Here is an 18,822-nt window from a genome sequence, read left to right as displayed (position 1 = left end):
AGTAGTGACAAACGCAATACTGACAACAAGACGACCGCAAGAATGATCATAAGTAGCGATTATCGTTCCATGTAAATGGGTGGTCGATTTCAGGTCTTTCGCAATAGCGGTCGTTTTAAATGTTTATCGTTAACGATTATGCGAACGATAATCGTCCCGTGGAATAGGGCCCTAAGTGCACACCTGAATAAAGGCAACTATGCAATATTTTCTGAGTAAATGTAGATATGCTGCTTCCCACATAAGACATAAGACATAAGATGGAAGAAGGTGGTGTCATCTTGTAATCCCGCTGCCTTTATCACACAGATACAGCAAAGTGGCGGTGCAGGGAGATGGAGGCTCCTTTCACCGCCAACTCCTAGGACACAGCACCTCTGTCAATAGCTTTATTAAAGTGACAGAGGCGATGTGTGTGTGAAGCTGTGGTGGCCAACCTCTCTATACACAGTTGAGTAAAACCACTGTTCATGAACGCTTTACGAATGACTGTGTGGGTGATCATTGTCTGTATTAGGTAATGCAATCAATTGTTCCCTGTTATCAGCCATATCAAGTGTTCTGCCATTTCAGGCTAGTTGAGAGGTTGGTATTAGGGCAGGTTAATACAATCTAAAGCTTATATACTTTATATACACATATACAGTGAGGTATTTGTGTGTATAATTGGGTAAGAGCAGTTCCCGTCACAATTTTAACAAATGTAAATAACGTAAGTGGAAATAAAGTGGAATTCAATTAAAATCCTGCTACTGCGTAGATACATTAAACATAAGGGAATGTAAAGATTTCCCCAAAAGAGTATGGGATGCGATGCTGTTCTATCCTCCCAAAAACATACTTAGATGTAAAGAAAAAAAATGCAGTCAAAAGTATGCACTACATTTTGCCAATGAAAGTCTAGGGGGATGTTGAGCAATATGTCCTTATGTCTAATATGTCAGTCTGCACTTATAACATTACTGAGCAATGACTATGAAACCCAGTTACACTGCCCTTATATACTGCGATTCTGTTATTAGGGTGTGACTGTGTGACCCCCATAGTGTCAGCACTTCATTCATTCAGCCACCTAGTATGCAGATGTCACTATTTCTCCAGCAGATGTGCCCCTCACCCCTTCCTCCAGCTGCACACGTCCTTGTCTTCTTCTTGTTTCTGAAAGGGCAAGAAAACAGAGGATTTCATTGATGGGCACATCTTTTATCATCGGCAAGGGGCACACTGTGCCTTTATCTTAATCTTGTGTATAAATGTATTGTGTGTGTATGTATGTACAGGATATCTGTATATATATATATATATATATATATATATATATTATATACACCATACAGACAAGGATATTGGGGTACTATATTTAGTCATTTAAAGGAAAAGTCCGGCAAAAATTTTTATCAAAGTATTGTATTGCCCCCCCAAAAGTTATAAAAATCACCAATATACACTTATTATGGGAAATGCTTATAAAGTGCTTTTTTCCCTGCATTTACTACTGCATCAAGGCTTCACTTCCTGGATAAAATGGTGATGTCACGACCCGACTCCCAGAGCTGTGCGGGCTGTGGCTGCTGGAGAAGATGATGGCAGGGGAACACTGAGGGACACAGGGCACTGGAGGGACACTGAGCATCCCTCTGCCATCATCCTCTCCAGCAGCCACAGCCCGCACAGCTTTGGGAGTCGGGTCGTGACTTCACCATTTTATCCAGGAAGTGAAGCCTGGATGCAGCAGTAAGTGCAGGGGAAAAAGCACTTTATAAGCATTTCCCGTAATAAGTGTATATTGTTCATTTGTATAACTTTTGGGGGGCAATACAATACTGTAATAAAAATTTTCACTGGACTTCTCCTTTAATTCAGGATTTCCCTTCAGTTCCATTGCCACAGGTATATAAAAAAAAAAGTAACCCCAACCATTATAGTCTGCTTTTACAAACATGTGAAGAATGAGGCATTCTAAAGGGCTCACTGAATCCTAGCATGGTACTGTAATACAAAAGCATATACATTTAATCAAGTCCCTTTAATTCGGCATCACCAGACCTTGATAAGTAGTGGTTTCTGAAATACCCTTGATTATCCCATAGTCATTATAAAACTTATTTAAAAAACTCACCTATTTGTCCATAATCAGAATTGCTTTTCCATGTTCAGTTTGGTACAATACAGGTGAATGGGGGGGGGGGAGGGGAGGTAGGCCAAATTTGCCAGTAGTGTGTTTTGCCGCTGCAGATTTGAGGGGGTATTGTGGGTTTCATATTGGCAGCCTGCCTTTTAGTTCACTGACTTGTCACAGGTTTTTGTAGGGGATTTCACGTTTTGCAATGCAGTGGGTAAAATCAGGGTACAAGGAACATGGGTAACATAGAAGTGAAACAAGGGAACAATTTCTAGGCTAATATTTACTCAGGATCCTTTATTTTATGGGTAAATACCCATGAGTCCCATCCTCTGTTCTGTCTATGCTGTGTCTTAGCACGATGTTCTTGGCTTTTGGGTCATAACTTGAGGCCTACAGGGGGAGATTGTGCGTCTGCTGTCTGGCAGTGTCTCCATGTCCAGACATGAATAATAGATAGAGTGTATCACATCTTCTACTTATACGGAGCAGTGACCCATCCGTCAGCGGCTGTCACTATGTTATTACATTATTGCTCCACAGTCAGCACTCTGAGGACTCTTTGGAGAAGCAGTTACCCTCCAGGTTAATGCACAATGTGTCTTCTTGTGCCGGGGAAGCATATTTATAAGTGACAGGCAGCCATGACACTTGCCCATCACTAGTTGTAAACCCCTTGTATACTCTATAGGATGCACAGACATATAGCTTGCCCAGACTCCTGCACGACACACCTACCTAGTTATGCAGTCCAGGGCAGCTATAGGGGCGGCTATGAGACTAATAAAGAGAAATGGGGCCCAGTCAAGGTTGGTCCAATCTTTACTACTATTGGGTAGTGAGAACCTGTGAAGGTACTGCGATGATAGCAAACATAAGAGGGAGCAGTAAGAACCAAGGTCATGAAAAGGGAATGGCAGGCCCTTCTATGCTGGTTGGCATTACCCAACATATATAGGGGCCTATTTAGATCTGTTAATGTCCAGTGGTACTTTCCCACCCCCACATTACTGCATATAATGTTGGACATATTTATTGTCACTCAACTTTCCTAAATATATCTAAATGGAAAGGAAGGACTCAATGATTTATTTAGTATTAATATTGTAAGCTTCTATGACCAGGCCCTAGCACAGAAGATGCTCTGTTACGATATCTGCCATCAGCGAAAGGGTGGAGAGACACTTTATTTTTAATAAAATGTTTTCATCCCCTTTCCTGTCTGAAACTGATAAACAGGATTATTCTTTGCTCTCCTTTCCTTCTCTCATATATCATACAGCGCCCCCCAGCTGCGGTCTTCTACACAGCTGTAAATAGCGCAGTCACACACAGACAATGGGCGGAATTTAATGAAATGTTCCTTTCACCCTCTTAGGGCGTGAATTCCTTTGTGGCTGTTTGTAAATACAAAGCAAATTAAAGAAAAGAGCAGCGACAGATTTACCAGCCCCTGCGACTCAACCCTCCCAATGGGCTACAGTGTAGAATAGATATCTGGGCCTGATCTCCAGGGAAGATATATGTGTTTTATATAGGGATGAAGCAGAAGTGACTGTGTTATAGATTGGATATAGCAAAAGTATTTATATGTCAGATGTGACAGAACAGGGTTGGTTATTATTAATATTTATTTGAGATATTGTTACCACCTTGTCTCGTATGATATTACAATGTTTGATTAAACATGGCAGTTTAATGATTCAGTGTTGAGTTTAGGTGATCAGCTCCATTTGTTTCTCTTGTACTGGCAGCGGCTGTTTTTAGCTAAGAGCAATCACTTTGGGTTATTTCCATCACATATATCTGTACTTAGTTATACATTACATTTCTGTTTTTACATGGGACTGTCCTGGGAGGTCCTGTGATAAAAAAAAAATATATGGTTTTTTTTGCATACCTGTGGAATAGGAATAGCTATTTCTTCCAAAAGTAATACCACCTCCTCACCACTATGGAGCTGAGGCCTAAACCATATTTATCACTTTTATCATATAACTAATAACAGAGCCATGAAATGGTGGTATGCACATGGTCGAGAAATGTGCATCAAAACCTTTTCATGCAGTAAAATGGGTGAAGTTTCCCTCTTGGTTCTCAGATCCGCATGCACACCCCTGCGCTGCAGCTACAACATGTGAACCCATTGTCCTCTTATATCGATTTATGCAATAGCTATATCAAGTTTTAGTCATACTTGTGTCCTGCAAAGGTGGGTGAAGGCCTCAAAATATGATTCCTGTATCATCAAACAGCAAGGCGGATCAACCACTCAGGGACCTGGGAAAGCTGGATGACAATCTGTACTTAACAATTGTTTCAAGAGAAGAGTAAATACTTGCAGAGAGGGTAAAGCTCCCAGGCCCAATGGATGCTCCTGTAAGGGTTAATTCTGGATGATGTCAGCAGTGCTAGCTATTTCCTTTCCCAACATGCCATTAAGACTACTCGTGGCTACATGTGATCTGTTGGGCACTAAGGCACATCAATCAAAGGATTATGTCACATGTATACAGGCGGTGGAAGTGGGGCCTCCCCAAGAACTTGGCACAAACAGCACTGGGGATATGAGGACGTGCGGAGTGCCCAGTGCGCGCCTCATTATTACGCCATGCCAGCCTGGCTCTGCTAAGCTCCATTGTTTAAGCTTCTGCATACTTGACATGTACTGTAGAATTCCGATAATCCGTCATCACTAGATCATCTCTGTCTGTCTGTGTCTATCCATTTATCTATCTAGTTTATGTCCATCTGTCTTTTTCTGTCTTTTTTTCCCCACAACATCAGCAGACTGTAAATTCTTCTTGCTGAGTCCACACAGCGTTTGCTTTACCTTTACTTTGTCTCCTTTTCCTAATCATAAACCATGGATTTATTGTTTGCATCCTGGGAAGAAATGAAATTTGCCGTCCATACAAAAGTCATATAATCTGTCATATGGCCAATAAAGGATGCTGTTCCCTGAGATGGCCCATAAATCTCCCCCTAGTCTGATGGTTCTTAGATGTGGAGGCAGAAATGGCCAGACAAATGTGGGAAATGCTTTTTATATGCGAGACCCTAAGTAAATTATCTGTTCAGAACATATTACAGTATCTCAAGATCTTAAAGGGGTTATCCAGGGTTAGACCATACTTTGCTGCTTTCATCCAGAAATAGCGCCACTCTTGTCCTCAGTTTGCATGTGGTTTTGCAGCTCAGGTCCATCGAAGTGAATGGAGCTGAGTTGTAATTACACACACAACGCTGTTTTTGGAGGAAAAGAGGCTATGTTTTAGGTTTTTTTTAATGGAGGATAAGCCCATCCAAAATTTACTATTCAGCACTGCATGTGAGCCCAAAGGTTGACTGCAGCATCACATACATAGTGTAGGGGGACATTATTGAGGCCCAAGGGACAAGGCATTGCTGAATGGGAGGTGAGCAGAAGGGTGAGTATAGTTTTTTTTGTTGTTTCCCCATTTCTTGACACTTTGGCACAAGACCCGAAAACAATAGTATGCTATGAATGATGTGTATCTAAGCCTATCTAACCGTGATACTTTCTGCTGAGCTGTTGTGTCTATGCCTGTGACTTGTCATACTCTTTGCTGAGCCACTTTAAATAAGCTCATCTTCTGTGATATTTTCTGCTCAGCTTCTACACCAAAGTCTGTTGTGTGCAAGATACAGTTTTAAATAAAGTTATTAAATATTTCATCGTAAATTTACTTGCAGTTCTATGGGGAAAAAAAAGTGTTCCGGGCGATTAAGGACACTTTAGTGTCTATCCAGTAACTCTCATGAGGATCCTTGCTCAGCGGCTATTGACAACAATCGGGGGTCAGTCAGGGGTCATTTACAGCGCAGATAGCAGAAAATCCCTTATCCATAAAAGCACAGTGTAGGATAAGATAGCAATGCATGCCATGAGAGGGTCACGTCTGTCAGATATCAGATCTCATTCTCAAACATTTTTCCCTTTCAGGGAAAGCTGAATAGCAGCATCCACATGAGTTGCAGTGGTGTCCATGTTGGTGCTTACTCAGCTTTCCCAGAAGCAGAATTAACATAGAAATTTTTATCCTTGTGACTCTTTTTTGTTCTCTGATTTAGAAGGATGGTCCAACCAGAGCTCTGAATATTGTGAAAGAGCTGGTGACCTCAGAGAAAAAGTAAGTATACAATGTGTAAATGTGTACTGTATAGGAACCCTTAAAGCACATATACAGGATGCATGAGGTCATGCTGGAAGTTGTACTTTTAGGCCATGTTCACACAACGTAAGTTTTGAATAAATCACAGCCATTGTTGCCGATTCACATAGTATACACTCCGTCCAGGATCCCTAGTGGCCGCACGACAAACTGACATGTCAGTTTTGTGCAGCCGCTTTTCATTGAATAGCCGCCGCACAAGCCTGACAAGTCACACAATGGAGCATGCGGATTTGGCCACACGCTCCATTGTCGGCTACGGTGAATTGGCATGCGGGCGCACGCGGATGCGCCTACATCCCAATTCAGCACAAAGGAAGATCATCCGGCCAGTACTACAGTACCAGCCGGGGTGATCTCCACAAACACCGGCTGTTCTGTGACCCGGTTGGGTCACAGAACAGCCAGTGTTTTACGCCATGTGAAGCTATATTCACACACATTATTTTTGGTCAGTATTTTTCAACCAAAACCAGGAGTGGATTAAAAACGCAGAAAGGTTATGTTCACACACTTGAAATTTAGTGGATGGCCGTCATTAAACGGCAAATAGCGGCCGTTATTTCTAAATAACGGAAATTATTTGTCATTAAATGGCGGCCTTCCACTAAAAGGAGAGCAAAAAGTTGTAATTTGCTGATTATGTATGTATCTAAATATATTAAAACAAAATAAGAGTATTTCCTGGAAACATTTTGCTTTGTTAAAAATAAAAAATTTTTTTTAACTGTCCATATTTTCTTTCAGGTATGTGGAAATGTTGCGGCGTCTGCACATGGTAAGTACATGAATTATAAAACTATGATATAGCACTCAGTTATGTTGAGATATTCACTGTACTATTTGCTGTAGGAAGGTTAGGACCTACTAAAGGGAGACGCAGTCCAATTTGCAGGCTTCGCGTTATAAAGCTGAAGGAGCTGCAGAGGTTGACATATAGTTTTGTGCTTTTTCTATTAAAAAAAAAAGAAAAGCACCACCACTGTCCATGGTTGCATATGGTACTATTGCTGTGATGCAATACCAGATACAGCCCGTAGACAGGTGTGGCACTGTTTCTATAATTAAAACTCCTTTGCTTTAATCTTGCTGTGTGAAGTTATCTTACCTTATGGATATAATATATAATGCATATAGATTGAATAGCTCATGGATGGATACGTCAATGATGGTTATATGGGAGGACCAGGTGCGATGAGTGCACCTGTTTAACACTGGGACAATACATCTGACTCTATTCTAGGAACCATATGCGTAAATAGTATAAATTTATCAATTTAAATTTATCAATACTAGTACAGCCCCTGTGTACAGTGCTGTAGCATATGTTGCTGCCATATAAATAATGGGCAATGAATAAATAAACGGAATAGGTTTACTCTTTAGAAGGTAATGCTGGAACCTGATGACCAGAACAATACACAGGAGATGGTGCATATAAATAATCAATGGTAAAACACATTCATCAGCAGCTTTAATGTGCTTGAAAGTGTGAGTGCTAAACACATTGTCACATACATAATTGAACGTCCCACAAATTGCAGCCGTTACCATCGGCCGGCACTATCATAGGGCTGAGTGAAGGACGTTCACATTAAGCAGGCGCATAGTCACGGATCTGGGCCCTCAAGAGACGCTTCGGCATATTGTGCTGGTAGCTGGGGAAAGATAAGAGACAGATATCAGCACTGTTGACGGTCATTTTAAAAGAGAGTAAAACGCACGCTGTCCTGAGGATTGGGATAAGGAAGATCAATGGAGCTATAGAAAGACACGGGCTCTTTCCTAAATAATGTGACCATTGTGTTTCTGCAATTAAGACTAAAATAATGAAGGCTCTGAAAGCCACACTACTAGAATACTGTGCCCAATATGTAAGAATATGCCCTAATGTATACCACTAAAAAGCTTTGTTCACACAGCTGTCATGGAAACCGTTATTGATATCAATAGTGCCCAATGGACCCCATTTAGTCTGGCAGGTTTCTATCATGGTGTCCATCAGTCTCAAAGGAAGAAAAGCCCAGCATGCTTTGCTGTTCTTCCTGACAGATCCGACAGCATTTCTGATAGCGGCTCTGACAGGAATGTGAGCCATAATTATTACTGCCTTCTATGTACAATGATATACTATAATACTGCCTATGTACAAGGATATATGCATAATACAGACCTCTATGTAAGAGAACATAACTAATATAATACTGCCTTCAATGTACAAGAATATAACTACAATAATACTGTCCCCCATAAACAAGAATATAAGTATTATAATACTGACCCTATGTACAAGAATAAAACTACTATAATACTGCCTCTCTATGTACAAGAATATAACTCCTTTAATACTGCCCCCTATGTACAAGAATATAACTACTATAATACTGCCCCTATGTACAAGAATATAACTACTATAATACTGCCCCCTATGTACAAGAATATAACTACTATAATACTGCCCCCCATGTACAAGAATATAACTACTATAATACTTCCCCCTATGTACAAGAATATAACTACTATAATAATGTTCCCTATGTAGAAGAATATAACTACTATAATACTTCCCCTATGTACAAGAATACAACTACTATAATACTGCCCCTATGTACAAGAATATAACTACTATAATACTGCCCCCCATGTACAAGAATATAACTACTATAGTACTGCCTTCTATGTACAAGTATATAACTACTATAATACTGCCTCCTATGTACAAGAATATAACTACTATAATACTTCCCCCTATGTACAAGAATATAACTATTATAATAATGTTCCCTATGTACAAGAATATAACTAATACAATTCTGCCCCATATAGCAACTAAAATATAATTACTATAATATACGATTTCCTGTATACAAGAATATAAATACTATAATATTAAAGGTACAGGTAATATAATAGTGTTTCTATGTACAAAAATATAACCACTATACTTCCCCCTATGTACAAGAATATAACTGCTATAATACTGCCCCTATGTACAATAATATAACTGCTATAATAATAACGCCAATAGACAAAAGTATAACTACTATAATACTATGCTGTACAGACATGTGTATATTTCCTTGCACCCAAGTCCTAACATGAAGGAATTTCTATGCTCGTGAATACTGAATTTGTAATGCATTTCCTACGCAGTATATAATGTCACATTATCATTGATGTAATGACTGGACACAGGTCTCGACACCAGGGGCTGACGCCTGTCGGCTCTGTGGGTTGTTGCTGCGAACCAGCTGTTCCATGCTAATTTGCGGAGCTGGATCTCCGGTCCTGTATCCTGGCAGAACAAGTCCTGGGTGAGGATTTGCCAGACTATCAATGGAGGGCTTATGCAGCTAATAGTTCCTCTGTCTATTTTGGAATTTCAAGCAGCTCGGACATGTCCCTTCCCCTGACCTCCCTCATTCATCCCTTTCACCCCTTAGATCTGAGCCCAGTTATTTGTTTTTATAATAGAATCAGTCATTACACCCCAACGAAGAGGAACGTAGGCCGCATATGGTAATGAAGATGGCAATAATGGGGCAGTGACGGATGATGGGCTGTCATGGTAACAGAAGCCATGTCACAGAAAGTGTGTGTGTAAGGGGGTTCCAAGGCTAATAGGAAACCAGCAGAATTATGAGTGCAGCTCTGGATGTGACAGAGTTTGATGTCACCCAAGATCAGTCAAGCCAAGTAAAGCAAATTAAATCCATGTAATAATTGCTGCAATACTGTGTAACATACTGGGTTGTTGGGGTTCCCATGAGATCTTTGAGTGGAGCTGCTTTGGGGCTTCTAGTTATTATGCAGTTAATGGGTGTGACAAACTATCTAATAAAGTAAATTGAATGTGGTAATGGCTGGTAGCAGGTTTAATGCCACATCCCCTCCCTGTCCTTCCTATGAGCACCAGACGTGAACAGGAGAAAGCTAGTTGTCTCGGTTGAATGGCACAGCGTGGGAGTTGGAGGTGCCACTGAACTGGCATGTTTCCAGGCAGTCAGGTCACGTCTATGGTAGATGTGTGTCCTGCTTGGCACACTCTCATCTGCACTGATGTAAGGAGGACTAGTGACCTCACAAGGCCTTTCTGTATGAAAACATTTACAGTTCCCGCCATTCACCTCTATGTACATGGCAATTCCAAATACGCATATACACAATCTGCCATGGCAGGGTTCCCACCATATAAGCATTTGCAAAATCACTTCAAGACGTTCATGTTTTTTTTTTTTTTTTATAAATGTACAGTGATGTGCATAATTAAAGAAAACCATCAACAAAATGTATTAAAACAAAATATATTTAACATATAAAGGTGTTTAAAGTTTAACATAGGAAATGTATACAGTATATAATTGTTCCATGACACATTTCCTTCAGTTGATCTGATTTCAGCTCTGACACCAGCAGAATAATAAACAGTATATTACAGGCTGTAAGGGAAGATCAGTACATGATAAGTAATATAAGGTGCTGTATGTACTCAGTGGCTCCACTGGCAGAATAGTGAGTGCAGCTCTGGAGTATAAAACTGAATATGGCTCACTCATAGTTTACACTTAGTACACTTAGTCAACCAAAACCAGGAGTTAAACAGACAGGGCAAAATTATAATGGAAATTTTCTCTGTGTTTTCAACCCACTACTGGGGGAAATGTATGAAAACGCGTAGATGCCTTTTTCAGGCGCAGATGGGGCAGATCGGCGTAAAAAATATTCGAAAATTGTATTTTTGCGAATATTTTTGTCGCATCTGCCCCATCTGTGCCACCTTCGCCAGTGGGGCAGAGAGGGGGCGTTACGGGGAGGGGGGGTGCGGCTGTTCTCCGAGGGGGCACAGCCTCTGCGTTCGCTGCATTTATAATTTTTCCGGTGGAAAAATGATAGCGAAACCCACGCCAGCTCTGAGCTGGCGTAGGTTTCAAAATTTTTGCAAGGACGTGCTCCTTGCGCTCAGGATTTATGTAGAGGTAATGCGCCTCTACATAAATCCTCTGAGCTCCGGAGCTGTGGGGACATTTGTAAGCCTGGCGTAAAAAACGCCGGACATCATAAATGTCCCCCAATGTCTTTTTTTGGCCGTTTCGCAGTGACTGCACCTCTTAGGAACAAGACAGGATGTAACTCAGGATAAGTAATATAATGTACACTCACCGGCCACTTTATTAGGTACACCATGCTAGTAACGGGTTGGACCCCCTTTTGCCTTCAGAACTGCCTGAATTCTTCGTGGCATAGATTCAACAAGGTGCTGGAAGCATTCCTCAGAGATTTTGGTCCATATTGACATGATGGCATCACACAGTTGCCGCAGATTTGTTGGCTGCACATCCATGATGCGAATCTCCCGTTCCACCACATCCCAAAGATGCTCTATTGGATTGAGATCTGGTGGCTGTGGAGGCCATTTGAGTACAGTGAACTCATTGTCATGTTCAAGCAGAAATCGAGACTCATCAGACCAGGCAACGTTTTTCCAATCTTCTACTGTCCAATTTCGATGAGCTTGTGCAAATTGTAGCCTCAGTTTCCTGTTCTTAGCTGAAAGGAGTGGCACCCGGTGTGGTCTTCTGCTGCTGTAGCCCATCTGCCTCAAAGTTGGACGTACTGTGCGTTCAGAGATGCTCCTCTGCCTACCTTGGTTGTAACGGTTGGCTATTTGAGTCACTGTTGCCTTTCTATCAGCTCGAACCAGTCTGCCCATTCTCCTCTGACCTCTGGCATCAACAAGGCATTTCCGCCCACAGAACTGTCGCTCACTGGATGTTTTTTCTTTTTCGGACCATTCTCTGTAAACCCTAGAGATGGTTGTGCATGAAAATCCCAGTAGATCAGCAGTTTCTGAAATACTCAGACCAGCCCTTCTGGCACCAACAACCATGCCACGTTCAAAGGCACTCAAATCACCTTTCTTCCCCATACTGATGCTCGGTTTGAACTGCAGGAGATTGTCTTGACCATGTCTACATGCCTAAATGCACTGAGTTGCCGCCATGTGATTGGCTGATTAGAAATTAAGTGGTAACGTGCAGTTGGACAGGTGTACCTAATAAAGTGGCCGGTGAGTGTATATACATACAGTGACCCAACTTTGATGTATACGTATAAACTTTACAATGGTGAACAGAAGCGGACATCCCATGTAAGGTGTCCCTAGGTGTTTCCAGCAGTTAGAGATGACCATATTGTCTCTTGTGTGGGTGAATGGTCATGTGGTTAGTTCTGTGGTCGCTAATCATTTTATTCATAGCTTCAGCTGGAGACTTTTTTTTAGCACATTCTCATCTGGTTGATAAGTACAACACTAATTTTCACCTTCACACTCCAATTGTGAGACATGGTACAGAGACTGGGTTGGTTAAATGCTGTGTGTGGGAGGTCAGGACATCCATTGTCCTAGATAATCACAGGATGAACAGTATCTGCCCTGATAATTCAGCTTCCTGTCGTTGGCCCTTTAACTGTTAAGACGTTTTCCCATGTCTGGGATAGTTCATTCTAGTATTTAAGGAAATTACTTTCCATGTAGTGGAATTCATCATGTGGCGTCAATGGCTGAACATTAGGACTTTGTCACCATGTAGCATATATAGAATAAGGTTTCATGTTGATATTGTGATAGTCTGTGGAGTGTCTGGCATATAAACAATGGAGCCTTACAATTTGTGTGACATCACCAACCAGCAATACTTATGACAACTTAGTCTACTGTCTCTGGCTGCACAAGCGCAGTGCCATATTTTACAGTTCTTTTGAAGGAAAGTAGATTTTTTATACCAAGATGCACACAGTCACCTTTATCATGGGGCATCTTGTGAGTCTTGCTGCATTGGTTGTATTATTGCCTTCTTTTCTTCCATCTGTAACAACATAAGATAGGTTCAGGAAAGGTCATTTTGTCCAACAGTATTTTGCTGAGAGGGGATAAGCAGCAGTTTCATCCAATCAGCTTGCTGGAATTGGGTGATTGATGGGAAAGTCTGGGGCCGACCATAAAGAACAAGGACAGCAGAGTTAATGCATAGAAGATACAGAATGGCTTTTTGTCTTATGCTAAAGAAGGAAGAAGGGGCCAAAATATGTGTCTATATAAAGGGACCATTACCCTATGAGAGTCTTAGGGTCCATTTACACAGAAAGATTTGAAGCCAAAGCCAGAAATGGATTTGAAAAGAGAAATCTCAGGCTTTCCTTTATGACCTGCTCTCTGTTTATAGTCTGTTTCTAGTTTTGGCTTCAAATCTTTGGCAGATAATCTGTCAGATAATCTTTCTGTGTAAATGGACCCTTAGGCTATGTTCACACTACGTATATTTCAGTCAGTATATTTCAGTCAGTATTGTGGTCCTCATATTGCAACCAAAACCAGGAGTGGTTTAAAAACACAGAAAGGCTCTGTCCACACAATGTTGAAATTGAGTGGTTGGCCGCCATATAACAGTAAATAACTGCCATTATTTCAATATAACAGCCGTTGTTCTAAAATAACAGCAAATATTTGCCATTAAATGACGGCCATCCACTCAATTTCAACATTGTGTGAACAGATCCTTTCTGTGTTTTTAATCCACTCCTAGTTTTGGTTGCAATACTGACTGAAATATACTGACTGAAATATACATATACTGACTGAAATATACGTAGTGTGAACGCAGCCTTAAAGGGGTTATCCAGTGCTACAAAAACATGGCCACTGTCTTCCAGTGACATCACCACTCTTGTCTCCAGTTCAAGTGTGATTTGCAATTTACACAGATAATCTTTGTGTGTAAATGGACCCTTACATCAGATAATGTAATATTCATTGCCATGAGTGTTAGGCAGAAATGCAAAGGGTAATTATTGGAATTCTATACAAAGAATACCAGTTGTCATTGCCAGTGAAAATAATCAAATCAATTAAATAATTAAATATGTTGAGAATAGGTGTGCTGGTAAGCGATCCTATAAATCCGCTGCACAACCCATAACCGCTACGCTAACTGCCTTTATTATTCCCCTAACTGCTTTTATCATCAGGCCAATTTTTTTCCGCTGATTTAACTTTTGCTCATATCGTCACATTTAACCACTTAAAGGAGAAATCCACTTTAACAAAACAGACATGTCAAAGGATTTTTAAGGACCTGCATTGATTTGTTACATTAACCCGTGAGAGTGGTGATTTTGGTGCTCTCACTGTTAGCCCCCTCCATGGTGCATTCTTTCACTCTCTCTATTTCATAGGACAGGACAAGAGCTGGGCACACTCACTGTTGCTTCCTCCTTTACTCGCCAAGCACAGCCCAAAACATCTCTACTGTGTCATGACATAGTGCTAATGGAAGAGAACAGGACTTAAAGGGGTTATCCAGCATTAGAAAACATGGCCACTTTCTTCCATAGACAACATGACTCTTGTCTCCCGATTGGGTGGGGTTTTGTAAATCAGTTCCATTAAAGTGAATGGAGCTTAAAGTATACCTGCCGTTATAACTTTTAACATCTAAATCAACAGTATATGTGAAATAAAGCATGTTTGCAATATACATTCATAACTTACTTACATTACTTACTTTTTTTTAGTTATCATGCTGTAAAACAGAGCTATACTTATCTGAAGTCCTATGTGGTATCTGAGGGCCTATGTGGTAAACTTCAGCACCATAATGTGGGATCCACTTTGAATTCTGCTGTGAGCGCCCCTCTCTATGTACACTACTTGACTGCTCCAATCCTACTGCACTTGCCTCATTCCCAAGACTCATGAGACGACATGAGACATAAGCTGACACTACACTTCTAACTAGAGATGAGTGAACTTGACAAAAGAATGGTAGGGAACCTTTGGTCTCCAGCTGTTGCAAAACTACAACTCCCATCATGCCTGGACAACCAAAGCTAAAGCTTTGGCTGTCCAGGCATAATGGGAGCTGTAGTTTAGCAACAGCTGGAGAGCCAAGGCTCCCTATTCCTGCTATAGTGCCTTGCTCCAAAAGCAAACAATACATTACATAGAGGGAGGAGCTGTCCATTTTTTAATCAGCATCCATTGCACAGATTTGTATCATTGAGAAATGCAAATGACTTCCTCACCTGTGTACACTAAGATTAATGGAAATCAGTGTGAGGGTCAATTACAGATTTAATTATATTTTTATCATTGACTATCATATGTGAGCGCAGAGCTTTTGCCCCCTTGTTTACAATATTGCACATCCAGGAACCAATTACAATTGTTGATTGATTAAGACTCCGAAGATTCTCACTTGACCCCTAGACCAGAAATCCTCAGGGACATTAGACCTGAAAGCGACAGATACTGTGTATCTATATTAATAAAGCAGGAGACACTTCGTCTTTAATACTTGTTTTTGTGTGAGGGTCAAAGGTCGTCCCTGCACAAATCTTACTATATTCCAGGAATAACCAAGCGTGAAGGTCGGTAAATTGAAGAGTTACATTATTACAGCCTCCACCTTACATTCCACTAGAAGCACTAGAAAGAAATGTATAGCAGGAAGGACGGCAGCTTCCTGAATTCCATGCTGGTCATGTGACATTTCCGACCGATTTTGTGGATCTGCATTCAGGACAATGGACTGTTCTCGATAAGATGAGGGTTACACAGTGACTGGTTGTATCACTTGAAGACTGCAGTGCAACCACACTGACATTGCATCTAATGGTTGTCAGTGTTACCCGGTACTGTGACTGGTCTGACACTGGTCACAAGTGGTAACACACTGACACTTAAAATTCTGGCACATTTGCAGTGTTAAATCTGGGCCATGTCTTGACTGATTTTTAAAGGGCATGTATACCTTTTTTGTATAATTCCCAGAAAACTGGCACCATGATGGTTTTTCATTACAGTAGGGGGGTTCTGCCCCTGAAATGTATTGATATAACACAGTCCACAAAGCAATATTGCAGCGACTGAGGTCAGTCCTGTTATTGCTCTTTATGTGCTGGTAACAGCTGCTTTTTTATGATATATTCACTGTCTTTTACTGTAAGCAAGGTTTTTCCATGCAGATAAAACGTCTTTAAATGCTCTGTACCTATCGCGTCCTGGGGGGAATTTGTCAGCTGTTTCTTGTTCTGCCACTTAATGCTTTATAGATTTCTTGAGCAAATTAGCTGCGAGAGAGAAGAGCAGACATAGTGCTTGAATAGACTTTGAGGGACATAAGGCCAGGGCTACACTGCAACTTTTTGTAGCACCACTTGATTGGTTTTAACTATTGAGTGGCATCTGCAGTCCACAAGATTGCTTACAACCCACTGTATTGCTTTGCCCTGCAGTTAGAGCTCATTTGGTTAAATCAATCAAGTAGCCATACTAAAAGTCACAGTGTAGTGCTAGCCTAAAGGACCTTTTACACAGGCTGACTATCAGCCAGGAACGTTTTTAGATAATCGGCCCGTGTAAAAGAGTCAGCTATCAGCCGAAGACCTGGCAGTATGAGCTGATCATCTGTTTAGAACCGGCTTTAGGCTATGTTCACACAACTTATATTTTTGTAAAACCACGGCCATTGTACAACGGCCGTGATTATTACGAAAATATATGTTAATTTGCTGCCTATGGGATCCCAGCCGGAGCGTATACACATAGTATACGCTCCGGCCGGGATCCTTAGCGGCGCCGCAAACAACTGACATGTCATTTATTTATTTATTGAATAGCGGCCGCAGAAAACCATGTCAGTGCACACAGTGGAGCGAGCGGCTCCAGCTGCTCGCTCCATAGTGAGCTGTGGGGAGTTCTGATGCGGACGCGCATGGATGTGCCTGCATCAGAACTCTGCGGCTGCAGTATCGGCATGATCTTTTCAGAGACTGTCTGTTCCTTGACCCGGCCGGATCACGGAATGGCCGGTCTCTTACATAGTCTTTACATAGCCTTAAAATGTATCTTTTTTGGCCGCACATCTTCCTGTGTAAACAGGGTTTTGTGTGGCCGATGACGATAAAGGGAAACGGACAGCACAGATGTGCATATATCAGTGCTGTCAGTTTCCAGATCATAAGCATCAGTTCATACTTACCATCCACTCTGCTTGTGTAGCAGCATCTTGTTTAACAAATAAACTAAAAAAGGTATTGCATGGGATATCAGAGGGAGTGAATATTGAACAACCTGTTTATATTACAAGTGGGGGAAATAAGGCATGTATAAGATTGTAGGAATTCCTTTAAGTTGATTATACTCATAAGATACCCATCAGTAGACAATACTAATATTAGCAGGATCCTCATCATTCTGATGTGTCATGCATGTTGTATTTTAACCATTTTTTTTACCTTGAAGATAAGCAGCCATTAATGTCTGGCAGCCGCTTGTCCTTTCCTCCTTGTAGCAATGAACAAGGAGGCCTCTAGATGGCAGAATCTGACCCTGAGCTAGCTACCTTCTGCTGACAGGTATACCATGAAGGTAGATCACTATGGTTTCTGAAGAGAGTGATTCTAGTCAAGTATTATGGAACTGCTATTTATGCAGTTCTTTGGGGTCTACAGTTCACAGATGGCACTAAATGGCAGGATAAATCTAGAGCCTCTTCAGATACATACAGAAGGAGTAGCCTAATAGGAATAATTTATTTTGTTTCCTTCCAGGAATTCCATGCATCAATGCTCAGGGTGCTCGGCAGTGAGGAGGAAGATGAGGAAGAAGAGCTGAGGCTACGGCATGGACTGAGCCAATTGCAGTATGTCTACCTATTACATGAAGAAATTCTGGAAGAACTGGAAGAAAGAATAAAGCACTGGTAAACATAATTTGGTAATGGGGAAGAGTAAGAACTGCTCAAACCCTGCTATGTTATGGAAGCAGACAAGTGAAAAAGAGTGCAGTGCCTGTTTATACACATGGCAGACACTAACATTCAGGCCATGTTTACACAACGTATGTTTTGTACAAATCACAGCCATTGTTGCAGATATACAAAACATACATTGTATGTGCATGAATGGAATCCCAGCCGGAGCGTATACACATAGTATACGCCCCGGCCCGGGATTCTAACCAGCCACACGAAAAACTGACAAGTCAGTTTTGTGCAGCCGCTGTTAATTGAATAGCAGCCGCACAGAACATGTTAGTTCACACAATGGAGTGTGTGGCTCTGGCCGCACGCTCCATTGTGTGCAGCAGTGAATTAGGATGCGGGCACATCCCAATTCATCAGAAATGAAGATCATCCAGACGGTAACTGCAGTACCGGCCAGGATGATCTTCAGTAACAACGGCCGTTTACAATGTGTGAACATGGCCTCACTGGGTTTTAGTCATAGTGTTTGTCATTTTACTATTCTGCTGGTGTAGTCACTGTGTATGTACATTACATTACATACAATGTATCAATCCTGTCTTACAGCCTTATTATACAGCCGTATTATACTCCAGAGCTGAACTCAGTGTTTGGCTGGTTTCATTAGAAGTATGGCTATGTTCACACGCTCTCTGGGTCAGCCCATTCCAATGGCTGCAGAGGGGGCAGGGCCTGGATG

The 18,822-nt window shown here is 41.3% G+C and overlaps 1 protein-coding gene across 3 annotated transcripts in view; it reads left to right on the top strand.

Moving 5' to 3' along the window:
- The window catches only part of FGD5 (FYVE, RhoGEF and PH domain containing 5), a 106,767-nt gene that overhangs the window by 37,432 nt on the left and 50,513 nt on the right, over positions 1–18,822 (top strand). For all 3 annotated transcript variants that reach the window (XM_069966684.1, XM_069966683.1, XM_069966685.1), the window contains 3 exons: positions 6,218–6,276; positions 7,066–7,096; positions 17,929–18,080. In XM_069966684.1, the coding sequence (XP_069822785.1) occupies positions 6,218–6,276; positions 7,066–7,096; positions 17,929–18,080 (242 nt within the window). The remainder of the gene's footprint in view (positions 1–6,217; positions 6,277–7,065; positions 7,097–17,928; positions 18,081–18,822) is intronic.

This window comes from Dendropsophus ebraccatus, chromosome 4 (assembly GCF_027789765.1).
Source record: "Dendropsophus ebraccatus isolate aDenEbr1 chromosome 4, aDenEbr1.pat, whole genome shotgun sequence".
Classification (NCBI taxonomy): domain Eukaryota; kingdom Metazoa; phylum Chordata; class Amphibia; order Anura; family Hylidae; genus Dendropsophus; species Dendropsophus ebraccatus.
The sequence above is the reverse complement of the archived record's forward strand: the minus strand, read 5'-3'. Positions and strand labels throughout refer to the sequence as shown.